Raw genomic sequence first — 21,400 nt, forward strand, 5'->3', positions numbered from 1 at the left:
TTCGCTGAGCTATCATTTGTTACGTAAAATACGCTGTGGTATCACGGTATGTATAATACACTGCGGTAATACGTGTTATGTACAATTCTCTGTAGTATCACATGTTCTGATTCAATATATTTATCAGAATTTTATAAAAGAAAAACACAGAGGACAAAACTCGCACAAGTTGGCTCCTCAGAATATACAGAGATATCAGGCACACTAAACTTAAGATATAAAAACACTTAAAAGGATATAACAAATATTTACACCACACAGTCCAGTGATGGGTTGTTATATAGAAAAGTTTCACATTTGACACTGACACTGGAGGTGACCAGTCCTCAGAGTCCACACAATGAGTCTGATTTATTAAAGCTCCCCAAGGCTGGAGAGGATACATTTTCATCAGTAAAGCTGGGTGATCCAGCAAACCTGGAATAGATTTCTTCAAAGTCATTTGCTTTTTTATTTCATTTGCGTTTTGAATCCTGGACCAGAACCATTCTAGGTTTGCTGGATCACCCAGCTTCACTGATGAAAGTGTATCCTCTCCAGCCTTGGGGAACTTTAATAAATCAGACCCATTGTGTGATTAGAATTAACTCGACATCCCTGAGCCAATATGGGCCAATGTGGAATGATCAGAACCAGGATGAAAAGCGAGGGAGAAAAGGAGAAGAAGTGCAAAGGAAATACGGAGGAGAGGAATAGGAAAAAGGGTACAAGGTGATTCACTCCTCACTGCCAAGACTCCCTTACTACAGGGGACAGCTGCCATAACAACAATACTTCAATGTTAAAATCACCGTAAAGATAATATTAGATCAGGTGACCACATTTTGTTATTGGCTGCCATGATCTCTTTAGTAAAATAGAAATTAATTTTCAGTTTACCATGTGAGATGGTTGGGGACTCTGACCACCAGACTTTACAAGAGTGTTTTGCATCTATGACATAGTTTATTGGTTTTTCCTGATAATTATTGCATCCGGAAAGGTGTAAGAAGCAAAGGATTTTTACTTCTCTCTAGAAGAATATAAATATTGTGGTGGTATCACATGTTACATTCGGCACCATTCAGCCATATTGTGAAAGAGTAAGAGCTACAACGTCATAGTGAAAACTACTAGTTTCTGTGTTTTATAACTGTTTTACCCAATACAGGCTTCCATGTAACAATGGAAGGTGAGACATGGGGCGGGGGCACAAACATTACCTGGAAATGCAGTATACTGCTCTGTATTGTATTGTTTCCCAACACCTCTCCAGAGGTTGGTAGCAGTTCCTTGAGCAATGAGAAATTTGCACCTCTCAGGTCAGTGTAAGTGACCCCAATGATTTTAGTTATCTGTAAGGGTGACTTTCTTCCTACTGATCACCACACCAATGCACTGTGTGCTTTGATTATAATAATTATACCCGGGGGTCCCTAGGAACCTGAAAGTTATTTTGAACGTTGAGAAGCCCTGATCTATAAGAAGCCCAGAATTCATAGAAAAGCATTTTGGAAACCAATGGTCTCCCTATTCAGGGCTCTAGACACTTCATTATATAATTCATAATATAATTTATACACTTCATTGGTTTGGTAACACAAACAACAATCACACCTAATGTTTTTGAGGAACATGATGTATAGTAGTGCACCAATATGTCTAACACAGCTTTACCACAACACAGTAGGGTGACCCTGAATGGCACCTCCAATGCAATACATGACAGTATATGGTAGTGTAATATTGTGTGGTGGTGCACTGCTGGGGTTCCGATTTTTGGTTTGTTATGTTAGACAGACAATTCATTTGCATTAATGCAACTCGGAACCTATCACATGTTAATCACATCACCAGTGTGTTTTAGAGAATAAGCTGTCTTGGTAGTTTGTAAATAATATATTTTAATCTTATACAAATGAATATTATATGAGTTTTTCTTTTGTTATGTTTAATATATATATAATATATTTCTCTAGATCCTCAAAGTAGACGGCCCTTGATCTCCAAAATGTTTTGTTATTTCTCCAACTGCTTCTCTACCCGATTACCTTTTATCATGTTTCATGTGAATTGTTACAAGACTACCAAAGTGTATCAGCTGTGTATATATACCCAGGGCAGTATGCTGCAGTTCCAGTCCCCCAGGATTGCCCCCTATCCCCGGTCCCACTTCCTTCATTGGAACCTGTATTGGGTAAAACAGTTCTCTACTAAATCAACTGGTAGTCTTTAGTAGAAGGTAGCAGTGATCACTATTTTACAATATGCCTCGACATTGCAGCCTTCAATGATCTGGTCTGTGGCACAGGAAAAGTAAGGCTATGTACACACGTGCAATAATTGTCATTGGAAAGGGTCTTTCATGATCCTTTCCAACGGCAATAGACTGCACAATAAATGAACAAGCTCTGTACAAACAGCACCGTTCTGCTCTATGGAGAGGGCAGGGGAGAGAACTATGGAGCGTTACCCCCTTCTCTCCCTTCACTAGCATTATGTTTGTTCGAGCGCTGTACACACGCAAGATTCTCGTCCGATATGAGCCCTGAGACGATTATCGGACAAAGTGTTAACACATTATCGCAAGGATGTCACTTACTGTTGTATATGAGATATGATTGAGGTTTATCTGCCAGTGTGAAGGACTTCTAGCCGGGTGTGGAAAAAATAAGCCATAGTTGTCATTGTTTAGGTATTTATTGAAAATTCATTTCATGATGCTGGCCTAAAAAAGCATTAAGCTGTAAAATCTTTGTCATCTTCAGATTGCTGTCTGCGTCCTTTCAGTGCGGTTTTTCTGATGTATTACTTCCTTTTTTTCTTCATTCAGCAATCTTCATGCAAATATCTGGTCACTGCCCGGTGAATAAAAAAACACAGGTTGACATTCAACAATCCGGCCATCGATAATCTGGTTCCTTCAGTTTTCCAGCTAAAATTTCGGAGCGTATTTTCATTTTGTGGATTCAGCAAAGATTCAGGCAATATGGCAAAGAAAAGAAGTGCAAAACGTAAACATTGTGCATTGTCGATCGCAGAGAAAGTGGAAATGCTAAAAAAACTTGATAACGGCGTGTCTGTGCGAACCATTTGTGAAACATACAACATTGGCTCTTCAACAGTGTATGATATTAAAAAACAGAAAGAAAAACTGCTAAAGTTCTTTTCTGACAGTGGATCAAAAAAGCAAATGTTTGTGAGGAAGTCAATGTCGGAGGGAAAAAGTTCAGAACTGGACCAAGTTCTCATAACCTGGTTTAATCTTCGTGTAAGTGAAGGTTTGGAAATGTCTGGTGATTTAATAAAAAAACAAGCCAAAGTGTTACATGAACAGCTGGGATTGCAACACAAGTGTAAATATTCAGAAGGTTGGCTGCAGCGTTTCAAGTCGCGACATGGCTTACAGTTTCGTGCGGTGTGTGGTAAAAAACGTTTGGCAGACAAAGATGTGGCTAATGCATATGTGGACGAATTTGCAAAGTTAGTTAGTGGTGAACATTTAGGTCCTGAACAAGTGTACAATGCTGACGAGACTGCCTTGTTTTGGAGATGTACGCCCAAAAAAACTCTGACAACTGAGGATGCAGAATCGCCGTCGGAGTTTAAAGCTTCAAAAGATCGTGTCACGTTAATGTGCTGCTCTAATGCTGCGGGTACCCATAGATGTAAGTTGCTTGTTATCGGGAAAAGTTTACGTCCGAAGGCCTTTAAGGGAATGACACAGTTTCCTGTCCATTACCGTGCCAACAAGAAGGGGTGTATTACCACTGATATTACATTGGATTGGTTTCAAAAATGTTTTGTTCCTGAGGCTAGGGCTCACTGTAACTCGGTTGGTCTGGACCCTAATTGCAAGATACTTCTCATTTTAGACAATTGTTTGGCACATTCAAAAGTCGATCTTCTAGTAAAAGATAATGTTTTTGTTGTCTACCTCCCACCCAACTGCACATCACTAATTCAACCACAGGACAATGGCATTATACGTTCTATGAAGTGTACGTATCGATCCCTGTTCATGAGGTGCCTAGTGAGTTCAGTTAATTCAGGCACCCCAGTACAGAAGTTCATAAAAGAATTTAACATTAAGGATGCAGTGTACTGTGTTGCCAATGCATGGAAGTCTGTGAAAACATCAACACTGAAAAATGGATGGAATAATTTGTGGCCAAGTTTAATGGTTACTTCTCATTCTAACCAAGACAGTGAAAATAATTTGGCAGAGGTTAGGGTTTCCAAAGAAAAGCAGTTTATACAGGAACTTCTTGATTATGTTAAAGATGTAACTAATCCTGATGCCAAGGAGCTTTCATCGAGGATAAATGAAGATGTTTTAATGGAATGGATGGATGTTGATGATAATGTGCCTCCTGTTCATCATTACACTGATTCAGACAAAAGTCCGGAGAGAAATGCCTGTACAGGTAGTGATGAAGATGAAAGCAGCGACGAAGATGAGGAAGATGTAAGAGAAATAATCTCTATTGACAGGTTAATTACGTTGACAACTGAACTGCTGGCTGGACTAGAGCAACAAAGTTGTGTAAGTGAACAAGAAATCATGAATGTTTACTTGCTAAAAAATAAACTTATTAGCGAAAGACCCAAGTATTTGAAGCAACAGACACTGATCGATATATTCAAGAAAATAGCTAGGAAGCAGGACAAAGCAGCAGCGGTGTCCACACTTGATAATCCACTGCCATCAACTTCAACCAGATGTCAACCAGATGTGCTGTCACCACCATCAATGTTTCCTCCACAAATTGAAGCTGTTCCTGTTGCTGAGGATGTTGTTACTGCCAGTCATGAAGATGATCATCCTGACAGCCCATCTGCTATATAGCTTCTTTTCGAGGGTACAGTAATGATTACAATTCTGAGGCACTATTTTGTTTAGTTAAACTAAAATTCTGAAACAACTGTTTTATTTAGTTGGTGAACATTAAATTTTATCATTTGCTATTTATTTATTGTCATTTCATTTTACTATATATGGCATATATAACCTTCAAAAATCCAGAATTTTGAATGTTACAGAGGTTGCTGGATTTTTGAATGTCAACCTGTGTAAATATCAATAGCTGGGACATTGGTTCCTATGACAAATCACAAAGATTTTCTTTTATTTTCTTTTGTGTCTCCAGAACAGGAACTAAAGGGGCATCTTCTCAGCAGGACATGGGCAGCAAAAAATAACCACATAGAGGTTTTAACACTTCTGAAGTTTTTGCAAAACTAAAAAAAAACATTTTGTTTTTTTTAAATTTCCTATGTGCAAAAGAAACTCACCAATTTTACATTGTCCTAAGTGTTAAGCTGCGTACACACGGCAAATTTTTCTCGCCCGATAATCGGTATCGGCCAATTATCGGGCGAAAATCTGCCGTGTGTACAGTCGGTCGTCGTCCATCGTCCGACGACCGTCCTGGCGGATCCATGGACGACGACCGATCCTAATGAAAGGGAAGGGGAGAGCGCGCAGCAGGGTGCCGCTCCGTCGCTCTCCCCCTCCCCTCTCCATAGAGCATGAACGGTGCTGTATGTACAGCATCGTTCATGCATCGTGCAGTCTTTTCTCGTTGGAAAGGATCGTGAAAGATCCTTTCCAACGAGAAAAATTGCAGGTGTGTACGCAGCTTTAAAGTTTAGGAAGTAATCTTTACAACCACCTGCGGCTGCAGAACATTTCATAGAACACTTGTAACCTGTCCAACCTATGTCTGTGTGATTCTGTGTGTGGATAACACCCCTGGTTTATTTGCTCAGGTGTGAGCTGCAGATTACACCTTCCTTCACACTTGGTAATGTGACCATTGGAACAGTTACCGAGTTGTTACTTGGTATTGAAAAGATGTTTGATTAACAGTTCTTAAGAATCATATCCTATTACGCAAAAATAACAAATGTTAGGTAAAGTATATACATCTTCCATGAGAACCATCTGGTTTGATAGCTGATGAACAGTTTGGTTTTATTTACATAATGTGTGGCATCCTGGCCATTGTAAACTTCAGCATGAGATAAATATTTGGTTTAAAGAAATTCTCTAACCAGATACATCATCCAGCCATTTGTATGGGGTAATACTCATAAACTTATCAATATATATTCCCATTATACACTGCAACAGGTAGGAATTTAGAATGCTGCAGCAACTCCCGACTGGTCTCAAGTAAGAGAGAAGAATATTTGTCACCAGAACACCGCACTTTATTGCAAAGTCCACACTTTTTTCATCACAAATGATAACGTTTACACAACATTTCAAAGCCCTATGGGACCCTGTTATGCAGCATGTGAGTGGGTCCTTTATGGCTCTGATATGTTGCACTAAGATAAGATCATATATAATGTGATATTTTCATTTAAAGTGATTTGAAGTAATTGAACCTGAGAACAAATGTGTAATATATTGCAGCTCATCAATTTGGATGTGGTGTCTACATTATTTTTTAGTGGCTACATTATTACTAGGTAATCTGGCCAGTAAAACACTTAGGCTAGGTTCACACTTGTGAGGATGCAGTGCGTTTACTGCTCCCTCACACCAGGTTGCTACTTGGTAGACGCTTCATAGTGGCTTCTCCCTGATTCTGTTTTATTGGAAATGAATAGGGAAGGAAGTGAGTAGTACCAGTGTACCGCTCACTGCCTCCAGCTGTCAAATGTGCAGAGGGTGGTTCTTTAAGAACCAGCGCTGCAGTGTGTGCCTTCAAGTGGTAAATTGCAAGCCATGAAGAGCCATGTGGGATCGCTCAATCCTGAGGTAGGGTGAACCTTTTACTCACCTGGAGTGGCAACACTGACTCTACTAAATTAGTGGAGGAGGAATGTAGCCACCCTGGCACAGCAGCACCTTTGGAGGGGGAAGTATTAGATGACTAATATAGTCAAATAATATTGTCACTAATTTATTTAGATTCACTTTACATAAATTAATACAAATTGAAACTTAATTCTACCCAATTCTTTTTTTTTTTTTAATTTAAATCTTTATTGGGTAAATCAACTAAAGGGAATTACAAAACATACAAATATAACAAAACATAAATACTCAATATGACAATCTCTTTCTACATATGTACAAAGCTGCATACATCGAAAATAAAGCACAAAACAACAGTGCAAAGAAAATGTAACCTAACCTTCCGACGTTCACATGCCAGGGGTGCAGATGCCAGCCAGGCATTGCCAGGGAAAGCAGAGGCCAGGCATCGCTGGAGGATGCCTCGGGCACTGCTGGAGGATGCTGCTGGAATGCGGGAACCAGGTAAGAGTTTTAAACTCCTGTGAAATTCCACCCCGAGTGTGGCTCAGGGTTACAATTTTTGGCACTGAAAATTAACCCCGAGCCACACTCTGGAATACTGCCAGGGAGGTAAAAAATTCACATGTAACTCTCTTAATACCTCCAAGGAAATATAACATTAAAGTAATACAGCATAACAATGTCAACCATATAGTGAGAAACCCCCATGGACTCAACCTGGATTTGTTTTCCAAATTTTAGCTGAACATATAATGCACAAGGAAATAGATAACTTTGACTGACTTAGGAATGAAAGGATACAAATATATAATCAATGGTCTATTTGTGCTATCGTCAAGTAATCGGGTGATTCACGGAACAAGGTCCAGAAAAACCATCTCCAATTTCTAATCTCCTCATTGTCTATAGGAGAAGCTGTTGGTACCCAATGCTTTTTAAATAGCTTTGGCCTCATGCTTTTTTTACTTTTCTAATGGAGAATTCAACTAAATGAATAAAAGTTGATAATTGTAAGCACAGCTGCCAGTGTTAAATGGTTTGTCTCAGCCTTCTAATTGCAGCTTTTGCTGAATAGCTTGGCCTAGTTAAAGAACTGGAAACTTCAGTGTGTTCTTCTCTCAGACTGCATCATCCAAGTTATTTTTTGTTTTGAGTTATTATTTAAACTGGTTGAGTTTGCAATGAAGGGTATGCTGGCAATATCAGTTCTTCCTGTTCATATTCAGTTTCTGTATGTAACTATGTTATGTTTTAGAGTGTTTTTCGTGTCCTCAGGTATATATCTATAACCAGAGCTCCCTCGGCTTCTTTGAATCTCCAGGAGGGGATCCACATTCATGCTAGTTCTGTAAAGTAGATGGAAGTTCTCCATAGAGAACAGGGTAGGCTTGTGATGCCACTGGCTGGAGGATCATAAACCTTGACCCTGGGGTTCCCCAGTTATAGAAAAAGTCATTGTAAAAACCATCCAACCATTATGTAGTCGGAGCTGAAATATAACTTTTAGGCATATTAAAAAAAAACATTACTTTACAAGTAATTTGACTTAAAAACAAGTCAAATAAATGAAAATGATTAAGTGAACTTATTCTACTACTACAATCCATATAACCTGATTGACTCCATTTTCTTAAACACTGAGTGTTCTGTTTCTGGATGTGAGACAATTGTATATCTTCCAGCCAACCTGTTTAGAATGCTACCCATGTTGTGTTTGAGGGGACACTGATAAAAATTAAAGTTGTGATAGAGGTTTTACCGAGATTTCTAGAAGTCTCCTTACTTATTGTCACATAAAATAGAAAGTGAGGTTTGTCCGAATGGGGTCACAAAGACAATCATAAAAAGTTGGCTTGTGTTTTATCTCTTCCACTTTTGCCCATTGGCATTTTGGCTTTAAAATAATCTCCCTTTTGGGAGTTTCCTTGCTTGCTGAGGTCACAAATTGGCCATATTAGGGAAAATGTTTGTCTTTGTATCACATACAGCTGTAATATTGTATACTGTACTTACATTGGATCCTAAGATGTTAGAAAAACAAGATAAAGTATTTCCTTGTGTTGTATCTGAGAAATTCATATTCGCTGGAACCATTACCAGGGAATCCTTCTTGGTAAGCTTTGAATATATCATGTTGCAATCCTTCTGTTTGTTTCCAGACAAGTTAATTCGTACCAACATGGTGCAACAATGAGACACTTACTTAGTAATTTAGTAATATTACTATGAAAGTTGTATTAGTTGTGAATGTATTTACTTTTTGCTGGATTAGGCTTGTAGGGTAGATAAGTGGGATATGGTGCTATGTTTGACCCACCAGTATGTCTGCAAAATGTTTCGGATAGAGAGCTGGAGAGGATCTTAATTTGTGGAGCAGAGAATAAGGGGTCAGGTAACACATGATGTGCCGCATAACCTAGATTGTTGTACAGAAATATAGAAAACCTATAAAAGTATTATTTTTGTATTGCTGGATGGAGCTACGTTCTACAAACAAATTTTGGTGGGTTGGGTTACAGAACCATGCCCATTTTATTTATTCTACTCATTTAAACAATAAATATAATACACAATGACAGCCTTTGATCAGCTTTGGTTTTTGAAAGACCTTAAACCAGCAAATGGCCTCCTTGGCTTTCCAGGTTCGCAGGCTTCGCACGCTCTTCATTTTTTTTCCTAAAGGCCTCACACGGCCTTTCTGAGCCACATGATCTCAGGCTCCAATTCTCCCTAGTCTTAAAAGCACATTACTTGTATTATCATGTACCTAGCACTTCCTAGTCACCCTAAATTTCTGGATGGAGTGTCCAGCCCACCATTCCTTCCAGGACACCTAAGGCCTGGATCCCAAGCAAGAAGCTGCAAATCTGCTTAAAACATTATTATTGTCAGCCGTATCCAGGTACTTTAATCCATTCTTTGGTGAAATTGCAGAAAACACATTGAAATAACCTTTAAATCCAGCCTTACATTACATTTTACATTACAGCATGTGAAGCATGTTTATAGGTATGCATAAAGTAGGGAGGGGTTAGAACTCTTCGGGCTCACCAAAACACAATAAATTATACTATATGCCTACTAGTACAGCCCTAAGAGTGATTGTTAGCAGCAATAAATGGTTGCCTGTGTCTTTTGTTATACTTCACTTGCTGAACCAGTGTCTTTCATCTCCTACCAAGACAGATGAGTTTGTTGCAGCCATGCAGTTATGTATTGTGTAATTTGTTTGCCAGCATATTTTATTTCCCAATATTTGATATTTAATATTTCCAGATTTACAGGCTACCATTGTTTGCAGTAAATACATATTCTGCCCACTAGATGTCGCTGTTGCATTGTGGTCATTCTCTTCTTATTGTTCATCAGCTTGGTTAGTTTCTTTTTACCAATAAACTGCTGCTGATACTTTGGGTCTGATTTATTAAAGCTCTCCAAGGCTGGAGAGGATACACTTTTATCAGTGAAACTGGGTGATCCAGCAAGCCTGGAATGGATCTGGTCCAGGATTCGAAACATTTGCTATCCTCTATCCTCTCCAGCCTTGGAGAACTTTAATAAATCAGGCCCTTTGTGTCTCTAGATCCTCTCATTTCAGTATGCAGGATATTTGTTTCTTCCCTTCTGTTTCTTCCTTTCTGAAGAATAACACTAATATTTAAAAACAATTTATTACTGAAACTGCAGGGTGTCAACTCCAGAGTCTCACACTTTCTTGGTAAATGCAATGCATTCATTGACAGCATTTTGAACAGTTGAGTGATCCAGAATATATGATGTTTTAAGTCCTCCACTTAATATATTCCCAACAAGATTTGTTGATGTGCCCTACGATTTAACATATATTTCAGCTACTTTTTTAATACTATTATATTTGTATTTTTGTTTCCTATGTATAGCTGCTTCACCTTTGTTATTCCAAAGTTTTGTAGGTTCTTAAAAATCCAGTAAAATCCCATATAAAAAAAAAAAAACAATATTAGGGCAGAATGCTGACGCTATAGGCAACTCAGTTCGCAATACATATATAATGTGCTTGATCTATTTAAATTGTAACTAATGTATGAATCCTATTGCTTAGGCTGTACAGCCTGTATGTAGGGCAGAGGGCCATGGAGGAATGGGCTGTACTTTAATGCATCAAGTAAAAGCAGTATGTACTTCCCAGCTTACTAAAAATGTGAATCCTTGAAATAACTTTCAGGTCATCAGGAAAACCCTACTATAATTACTATACTCACAGTACATTTGTATTGTGGTCAGTAGGAAGAATGCCTTGTGCATTGCTGGCCCGTGGGAGTAATATCACCCTTACACATCAAAAAGATCATTGATGTCAAATAAACTGACTTGAGAGATTGCTAATTGCTTATGGAACCCCTATTATGATTAATATATCTTCAGCTCACAGTACATTAGTGTGGTCATTTAGAAGAATTCCTCTTACATTACTGGCCTTGGGAAGAATGTCATCCTTACAGATAGCCAGATTGTTGTAAACTGTCCTGAGAGACACAAATTGTTCATTGCTCGTGGAACCCCTAGAAATTGTGGAGGAACCCTGGTTAACATTACAATTGTTAAAATAACATTGATCCCAATACTTCCTATACCAGCTATCACCACTCTTAACAGTTCATTTCTGCAACACGTTGACTAAGATAAAAATATCAGACCCTCAATGTGATGAATTTTGCATTTTATGAACCTTGTGAATTAGGAGATTCTGAAATATTACACAAAGCTACAGATTTCATACAATGGACATTGTAAAATTAAAGAAGTGTGCAATTTAAATTTATTGAAATGATCTTAACTGTATTTAATAAATTAAGAAAACTGTTGTTATTGAATTAATTATTTGTTCTTGGGTTAACTCTGAAATCATTAGATGATTATACCATTTTGGTGTCCCTCTGGTTTTCAAGAGGCGTTTCTTTCCTGAGCCAAAACAAAAGTTCAGTCCTATGAAGGTCAGTCTTATGACCCAGAGCCAATTTTGTGCTGACTGACCTTCATGTGTGGATGATTAGCAAACACTTAAGACCAAGATAACATTACATTAATAGCTTGTTTTAACTTGAAGCCAAATGCAGTGTGATCATGAATTACACAATTAAAGTCACCATATTATTTCTTGTGTTTTTCTATTTGTGTTGATTGAAGGATTATAGTAATAGACTTCTAGAAACCTTCGTAAAAATAATTTCTGAATCGGAGGGTATGCATTTATTGTATTCCCATGTAGACTGTATCCTTTCAGAAGCCAACAAGCCTTATGTGCTGGATTTTATAAGATGAAATTGTTATTGAAGGGGATACCTAAACAAAATAGCATCAAACTATTACTGCAATAGATTTCTGGGGCATTCTATACACAAGCAACATACCGAACCCCCCCCTGATAGATTTGGAGAACTGTTGTAGGTTAAAATAAAAATATTTTTCATGATAATAAATACAAAAATGACTTTTGCATTTCCTTTAGCAAAGTTAGAGTTTACCTCTGAAGTGTATGTATACCCTAACAATGAACTTGGTCTAGCCAATACACCATTGAAAACTTACCATTACATTTGTTTGATAAGCCCCAGATCATGCCAGAAATTTTAAGTTGTATCGTGTATTTATCACACTCTTTTATTATTATTATTATTATTATTATTATTATTATTATTTTAGGAGCCTTCCTAGTTCTTATCTTAGATTTAGGAATGTTTGGCCTTTAGGCTATATATACACATCAGATGATTGTCGTCTGAAATGAACAGTTGTGCTTGTCTTGGGAGAGAATTTGTGCAGAGCAGTCGCCCTACATCAATGGAACTATTGCTGTGTGTACAGTGCTCGTTCATTAATTGTCACTCTTCACTGGAAATCATGAAAGATTGTTTCCAGCAATAAAATTTGACATGTGTACGCAGCCTTATCTTGTGGAGTTCTGATAATAGGAGCAGTTGATTATTTGTTATTATTAATATTTATTATTTTTATTAACATGATTTATATAGCCGCAACATATTATGCGGCGCTGTACATTAAATAGGGGTTGCAAATGACACAGGAGGAGAGGACCCTGCTCCGAAGAGCTTACAATCTAGTAGTCTACCAAAGGTCACTGAAGGGGTGTGACGCCACAAAAATGTTGTATGTTGTTGATTTATAGCAAGATTTCAGGTAGATTACAAGTATTATACTGAACTTGTGGGGTTTTTAAATTATAATGACATGTTCAGGTGTTGCAATACTATGTATTATTATTACTATGTGTTTTTTTCTTACCTTGATGAATACTTTAAATGGCTGACCATGCCTGATAACATTTTAGTATGCAGTGATAAAGAAAAGTATTTCTAAACCCCCAATGTTTTTGTTTTTTAGTTTTGATAGAATAGAGAAGAATTAGAACCTTCTTTCTTTATTGAAAATTAAAAAGTTAACCTAGATATAGCTTTAATAAGGAAAAGTCATCGTTCACAAAACCGCATGGGAATATGCCAATTACATTGCCAGTGTATTTGTCATAGCCTGGTATAAAATGTTTGCTGATGCTCATGTAGTTACACCCTTCTTTGGTACTACACGTACTACTACTCATTTCACCCCTAATAATTTTTCAGGTTAGGATAGCACCCCAGTTTGATTCATTGCAGAAAGCATGATATATTATTGCTTTGCGTCTAATACAGTGTTCTCCCCGGCCCCTTTTAGCTGGGTGCACCACCTGGCACTTTTCAGTAACCACCCGGCTGTTTTTGGGTAATTACTAAAGAGTTGGGTCACAATACAGGGGCTGCCAGCTACCTACAATTTCTTCCCACCTGGCTTGGTTGAACACTGTAATATATAGAGACAGAAAAACCTTTCAGTCAGTAGCTGCACTCTCTTTACATTGTCTGATGTACATTAGTCCATAAGTAGTTTTGGCTTCACTTTTCTGTAGGCTATTTATAATAATTTAAGATGATCCTGACACTTGGTTTGATATTTTAGCATACCGTATGTTCCCTCACTGTTTTGGCTATGGCCTCCTCGGATGTCGGATGTCTTTTTTATCTACCTAGAGTTCAGTTTCCAATACAGGCTATATATATTCATAGAGGCACTGCCAGGTCGAGAGACCTTGGGTACAGCTTATCAGACACAGTACATAATGAGCACATATTGCTGTTAATTCACCAGCTTATCTTGCAGCTTCACTCATTAAAGATAATTCAATTGTTTTTTATGCTGTACAAACAGCACTGTGCTAGGCTGCTAGCGTTATCAAGATATAAAGGACATGACTGTTTTTGGGTGCACTGAATAAAGAAGTGTGCCCATCAGATATTCCAAATGTATTTGGTCATACAAAATATATATTTTTATCTAGGAAAACATCAAAAGATCTAAGGGCATGGAATAACCTCCTGTAACCTCCATTTTTTTGTATTTTTCTCTACTATGCAAAATTTTTAATCTGTTAGTTTTTAAGTATGCCCAGAGAATATAGTAAATTGTAATAAAGAAAGTAATGTTTTTTTTTTATGTCGGATGGTTTTGTTCCAGCTGACAAATGTTTCATGTATGTTTTCTGATTTTTCATGATTCTGCTCAGTTTGAGAAGATGCCTTACCAGCAGTGAAGTCATAAAAGTATCTGTAGGTAGATGCTAAGTTTACTAGTCCTTTTCTTTTTGTACACAGGTTTGGATATGTCAGGTAGCTGTTAATTCTCCTTGTCATGGCCGGGCTGTGTATCAGTTTGCTGTACTCCCCATGTTTTTTCCAGCCCTGCAATGCCCAAAAAAATTACTGACAGAGATGGCACTATCCCTCACCGTGAGCTCTGCTTCTTTCCTTCACTGTACCTTCTTCACTGAAGGTTTTAGCAGTGATATATGTATCAGAAGAAAAAGTCAGAATGTGCAGTAGGGGACACAAGTATCTTACTCTCTCGAAAGTCTTTAATGTCACTGATGAAAATTAGAACACAGCAAACATTGGAGACATTGAAATTTCTTGTTAAGTATACACACATTATCTCTGGTCTGGACTACCGTAACCTCCTCCTCTCTGGTATTCCACTTACCCGACTCTCTGCTCTAGAATCTATTAAGAACCCTGCAGCCGGATTTATCCATCCTTCCCTCCGCTCCTCTTCTGCTCTGTCTCTTTGTAGTTCTCTTCATTGGCTTCCATTTCACCATAGAATCAAATTCAAGCTCCTGTGCTTTGCCTTTAAATCCCTCCAAAGTTCGTATCCTACTTACCTTTCAGACTTGGTAGAAAAATACTCCCCTAGCCGCTCTCTTCATTCCTCCAATGATCTACTACTTACTTCCTCACTCATAACCTCATCACATGAGAAGACTTCTCTAGAGCTGCCCCGACTCTCTGAAATGGTCTTTCTCGTCTTATTCGGCTTGCTCCTACTTTCTGCTCACTTAAAAGAGCACTCAAAGCACATCTTTTCATACTTTCCTACTTATCTTCTTCTGTCTCCTAATCCCTCACTACCCTACTACCCACCATCCCATATCTCCCCTCCATCCATTCCATTGTGTGATACTTCCCCCACTTCCTAGATTGTAAGCTTTTCTGGACAGGGTCCTCTTCTCCTCCTGTGTCACTGTCTGTATCTGTCTGTCATTTGAAACCCTATTTAATGTACAGTGCTGTGTAATATGATGGTGCTATATAAATACTGTTTTTTAATAATACTAATAATCATAATAAGGAATATAAAAATTAGTAGATTACATGCTAAGTAATTACATTATTTATGTCATGTCACATATCAGTTCATGGAACACGTTGTGGGCTGCACAGTTAGACACACTGACAGAAGCAGGCCAGCATTCATGGAAATATTTTAAAATGTTTATGACCAAAAATGTAAGCACCATTTAATTCGACAGGGAAATAAATTAAAAAAGGTGGGATTTATATTTTATTTATAAGGCCAACCTAAACTGTGGCCAGTGTAGAACCAATCAATATACTAAGTGGTTTCGGTTTTTGCTTATCAGTCATCAGAAATGTTGAACATATAATCACTTGCTGTGTTTGTTCTTCTCACTGCAGACTGATTGATGGAGAAGGTATGACCGGAGCAGTTTGTATGCAAGTTTGAATGTCATTAGTATGCAACTGTTCGCCAGTGACTAAGACCTGCACATCCTATCCTAGATCCTGTTTGTTAGAATGTCAGGCAGTCATATCCTGGGATCCATCAGTCACCAGAACTAATTCTTCATGGCAAACAATTGTAATCGAGCTACAGTGCGACTGCAAAGTGCGACTGAACTGAAAGGGTACTTTTAGGTTGGTAAAAAGCACAACACCCTTTGTAGGCTTTGTACCCTACAACAAACCAGTCTTAATATTTCAGCAAACAAGTTAAAATAATACTGTTTTTATTCATATTACATTTTTGATGAGGGTACCATGTGATGGTTGTCTTACTGTCCAATATGAAGGCATACTCAGTGCATACTCAGCAGCAAAGCAATGTCAGCTCACCAGTCCAACATCCAGCTTGATCACCTTCTGTCTTGGTAAAGACCCCTCTTGCCTCCTAAGCTGTCATCTCTTTTTTATTTCCACAACGTATTTCCACGTTCACAATGTATTGCAAGGGTAAAAAAAAAAATTAAAAGTTATACTTTGTCACCTGTTCAAGGAAGGTGAATGTAGGATGATAAGGTGGTGGGGGAAAGAATTTCATAGGTATGGCAGTTAGTTGTTAACAAAGGCAGAACATTTTTAAATATCTGATTACTAAATATCTAAAGCCAAAACCTTTTTATTCATATAATTTATTTGATTTAATTTTTTAAAAAGATATGTACACAAAATAATTTGAGGCACCCCTTCAGACAGAACAGATTTTCACTCCTGTGGAACGCATATGGTGGTTGAAGCAGCTGGACAGCTACTATTTTTATTGCCATTTGAACTTATTTTACACTTATTTTCTGAATTATGTTGCAACATATCTTGCAACAAGCTGCAAGAGGAGTAGCATATATATATATATATATATATTTACACACAGAAACGGTCTTCGAGGACATTTTTAACAATGTGCTGGAACCACATGGGCATTTCAGAGGCCAAATGGAATGAATAAATATTCATTAAAATATATCAAACCCATCAAACACTGTCTACCTCTTGTCCCTCTCTAATCTGAAATAAATTTTGTTTAGTTTGGTAAAAACCTAAAGTGCTCACCAATTAGGGGCAGCGGGTCCTTCATGGTAATAATCCTTCATGGTAATGTCATTAATACCACAGTAATGAGGACTGGGAGAATGTTGTCTTTCTTTTCAGTGAAGATTTTTACACCCAAAGGGTAATATTTTTTGGATTAAACACTTTTCATGGTTTAAGTGTTGTATTTGGATCTTACTTGAGTTTCAGTAGTTGATAAGATATACACAGCCTCTGATACATTTGTATGGACAATTAGATGGTAACTGCTTGTATTTTGAAAAAAAACATCTGAATAGTCCAACAAAAGCTTGACTGGCAGTACCTTGGTAAGGCATCAAAGAGAGCAACTTAAAAGAAGACCAATTCAAGACAATGGAATGTGGCAAAAACCAGAGAAGACCCAGGAGAACCTCCAAAGTGGCTAGTGGGAGAATAAGGAAGGATTTGATCTCATGATAAAACACACGGATCATCATTCAGATGGGCTTGATGTGAAGGGAACAGTCCACTTGATAGTATGGTCTCTTGTACTGAGATTTGTAGGAACCATTTGAATTTACCATTGAATTTACCAAGACAGGTTGAATATGGGGAAACTGTCTGCATCTGAGGAAGAGACTTACTCTGCTGAATCTTCTCCTGAGTATGGTTTGAATGCATTAGTGTGTTTTGTTATCAGGGCAATAGGAAACTTGCCATAGGAAACGTGCAGTAATCCAGTTCACCCATAGCACACCTTTCTGAGGTGTAGCTGTGAAAGCCTCATTGTTCCAAGGAAGCTCAGCTGCCAGAGTATGGAAATAAACCATAGTTTGAGCCATGGTTAGAAATTCTTTGCAAAGGTTTAAAAGGGCACTGGCTGCTAAGGAGGCTTAAGAGCAACATGGAGCTTCTTGGCATGGTCTGTGGTGAAGTATGCAGCTGGAGCTCAAAGTGAATGTTACACTGGTTATAAATCCATGCTAGCAGTTGGGATACCCAGGAAGTATGGCGTTGGCAACCAGCGTATAGAGAGAAAGCCACTGGAGTAGCAGAAAAATGTATTGGTGCAAACTCTGATGGTGCAGAAGGTCACTGAGGCGTAAGGTACTAGTGGCTGGCCCAGCTTTGCTGATATTGAGTAAAACCGTCTGAGGAAAGACTCAATGCTGGAAGTAAGGCTCGGTACATATGCATAAATTAGAATTTTTATTTTTTTATTAAAGAAAGTATTTAAAGAACTGACTGGTGACTTGTTTATTGTGAGAGCTGCAATGTTGGCTTTTAGACAATTTTATTTTTATGTATTTTTTAAACCTTTACAAGGATATAAACTGATGTTTTATGCAGTAATATTATTTGTATTAAAATGATTTATTTAAAAACTAAACATTTACCTGTTAATCCTTCAGGTCTACCCCCTTAGCTTTCTGAAGTCATTGATCCTTTAGCCCTAAATTTTGAAAAATGAGCAAACCCAAACTTAAATAAACCAATCTTGTACAAATCCTATACTTAGGAAATGACACGTTACCTAGCGGATTTTCTTACATTGGCGTCTACACAGATCAGAAAATTGGAACATGCTTCTACAAACAGTCTAAAATGTTTATAATATCTGCACTTATAATATTCAGTGTTTTTGTAGTAATCTTTAGACAAGGTACAGAAAAAGTACTTCACTTCTTATTTTTACATAATATTCTGTTAACTATTCCTTTGATGGAAAAATGACATATTTCAAAATATATTTTGAACAACTTTTAATTCAATAAATAAACATTTACTATCATGTACATTTATAGAAGTTTGCAAAGCATATTTATTTGCTGTAAGGAATATATGTCTGCCAGAACCCTTAATCCTATCTTAGCCACAACAGAAGAACCCCTTTCTGCTTAGTGAAAGAGTAGAGTATGGATATAACTACTATCTCCTGCTTTTCAGGTCTTTTTTAAACAAGGACATTGAATTGGCCTGTATTTTATTCAGGACTAAATATATATATTTTTTAATAAAGTTAACATGATATATCATTTATAGATTGTCATCATATGCAGCCGTATGATGAAAATCTATATATGATTGATCATGTTACTTGATTAAAAAAAAATATATATATATATATATATATATTTAGTCCTGAATATAAACTTCTTACAAATAATACATCCATTAGAGCCCTACTTGCTTTCCCACCACCGCCAAAAATAAAATCCCATTATATATACCTTTTTCCTGCCATCATCTCTCTGGTCTGCTAAAATCAAAGGTTCTTTTTTTTGGTATTTGGGAGCAACCCTCCCTTCTAGTGAGAGTCATTCTACATAACAATATGTTCAAAACACCCAGGAGATGTATTCATTACAGCCTGGATTCACATAAAATAGGTTAAATGATGGTGGACTTTATTTAACCTAGACGCTTGGTAGTAAATTTCACTAGAAAATAGGTGCTAGTGGGGACAGGTCTGGTTTTAAGGTTAATATTCCATACAGAAATTATTTTTAAAAATAAATGAAATTAAAAAAAAAAAGGCTGGTCTTTAAAATATTTAATTGACATTGAGTGCATTTAATGAAATCTTAAATTGTATAATCATTAATTGTGTTATCCATGCTTTGATTTAGTTGTAAGATTCACACTTTGTTAACTTGGCTTTCATCTTTTCGTATGATTTCTTTTCCCGTTCTGGCAAATAAAGTTCACTATTAACACCTAGGATGAAGTTCCCATTGTCAAAACATTTTAAATGCCTTGTTTAGTGTATGGTTCTACAGTAGATGCAGCAGCTTTTAACCATTCATAACATCAGCTGAGGGGACTAGTGTGCATCATGTCACAGAAATGTGTAATGGAGTGTTATATTGTAGATGGATATACATACAGACTTCCAATTAAACTGTTCAGCCTGCACAATTAGCACTTTGCCCGGTAGCACGAAAATGGCTGTATTTTTCCTGGCTGCTGTATACTTGAACTGGCTGTTACATCTGAAGGAAATTTTCAAAACCTGCCAATCATAACAGGCAAGTGTTAGTTATTTAGTGCTTTTTAAAGACATGAATAGATGGCTCTACCATGAGCTACTCATAACAGGGTTTTCAGTTTTTTTCCTCTTGTGTTCACCTCTCTTTTGAGGACCAGAAATAACTTTGAGAGTTTAGTTGGGGAAAGAACTATAGGTTTTTACTGAGGAAGAAAAGAACTTACGAATCAACTTAAGTAAAATCATCAAGGTTTTTAGTAAACCTTAAAAAGATCAAAATATAATCATTGCTAGGTACAGACTGAAAAAGACAACCCAGGGGTTGCCCCTACTGGTGGCTAAAGCCCACATGCATGGTTCCCTGGACCCCAGGGTTCTTCCAGAGTTTGCTAGGGGTTCCTTAAGCAATGAGCAATTTGTGGTCAGTTTACATACATCATTGATATTTTTGATTATCAGTAAGGTAACATCTTATCTTACTGATTCATTCATTCTCAGAGGTATTCTTCTCACTGACCACCATGCTAATATACCTGTGGATATAGTAATTATAGAAGGAGTTTCCTGAAGACACTGAAAGTTTTTTCAAGGGTTCACCCATCTTAAAAAAGTTGAGAATAACTGCCCTAAACTGTGAAACAAGGACAGTAAGTTTAGAGGAAAATAAACAATAAATAAGTTCTATGTATGATGAGCAGCCTTACAGCCCACCATCTATGATATATGTTGCATACAGCAATTTCTAACACAAAGCTTTTTTTCATCTTTCATCAAGAAACTATTCTTTTAATATAATAGAGTTGGCCCCAATGTATTTCCTACATGGAAGTCCAACCTGTAAAACAGATTTCACTGCGTTATTAGTTTTTTTTTGTTTTTTTTTTAAATAAAGCCAACATGGAGAAGCCATTTGTGAAAGACTAAGTACATCCCGTGATTCAATAGCTTGTAGAAGTAATAACTTGAAGTATCATTTTGTGTGTAATCTTTTCAGCCTTTCAAAAAATTGTGAAGGAATTTATGTTCACACACAGCTCTTTTAAGGTCTCACCATAGCATTATGGCCACTCATCTCCACTTTGGTGTTGTTTGTCCAATGGACGTTTTTTGGTTTGTTCACATGAAAGTTTGCAAACCTAAACTGTGCTGCCATATTTAATTTTCTTTCTGGCTTTCTTTTGGCAACCCTCCCAAACGTCAAAAATTCACGCTAGTTCAGTCTTTTTCTGATTTTACTGTCATGAAATTGTTAATAGATGCCTGTTGAGTATGAGATTTAGCCCTTGACTCTATTTTTTTTTTCTGAGCATTGTGAATTGTCTGCTGGAATTGTCCACTCTTAGGAAGATTGGCAACTACCTTCAATGTTTTCATTTGTGAAAAATCTTTATTACTGTAGAATTTGGGCATGAAATTGTTTGGAAATTGCCTTATAACTCTTCCAGGCAGCAACAATATTTTCTCTAGGATCATTTCAGA

General features: G+C 37.3%; 1 protein-coding gene across 5 annotated transcripts in view; it reads left to right on the forward strand.

Moving 5' to 3' along the window:
- The window catches only part of MIPOL1 (mirror-image polydactyly 1), a 213,822-nt gene that overhangs the window by 1,471 nt on the left and 190,951 nt on the right, over positions 1-21,400 (forward strand). Inside the window, exon 2 of one of the 5 annotated variants that reach the window (XM_072427688.1) lies at positions 2,813-4,949. The exons of the other annotated variants lie outside the window; for them this stretch is intronic. Within the exon in view, the coding sequence (XP_072283789.1) occupies positions 2,969-4,828 (1,860 nt within the window). The 5' untranslated portion in view covers positions 2,813-2,968 and the 3' untranslated portion in view covers positions 4,829-4,949. Of the gene's footprint in view, positions 1-2,812; positions 4,950-21,400 lie in introns of those variants that run through there. 5 annotated transcript variants of the gene reach the window in all.

This window comes from Pyxicephalus adspersus, chromosome 12 (assembly GCF_032062135.1).
Source record: "Pyxicephalus adspersus chromosome 12, UCB_Pads_2.0, whole genome shotgun sequence".
Lineage (NCBI taxonomy): Eukaryota > Metazoa > Chordata > Amphibia > Anura > Pyxicephalidae > Pyxicephalus > Pyxicephalus adspersus.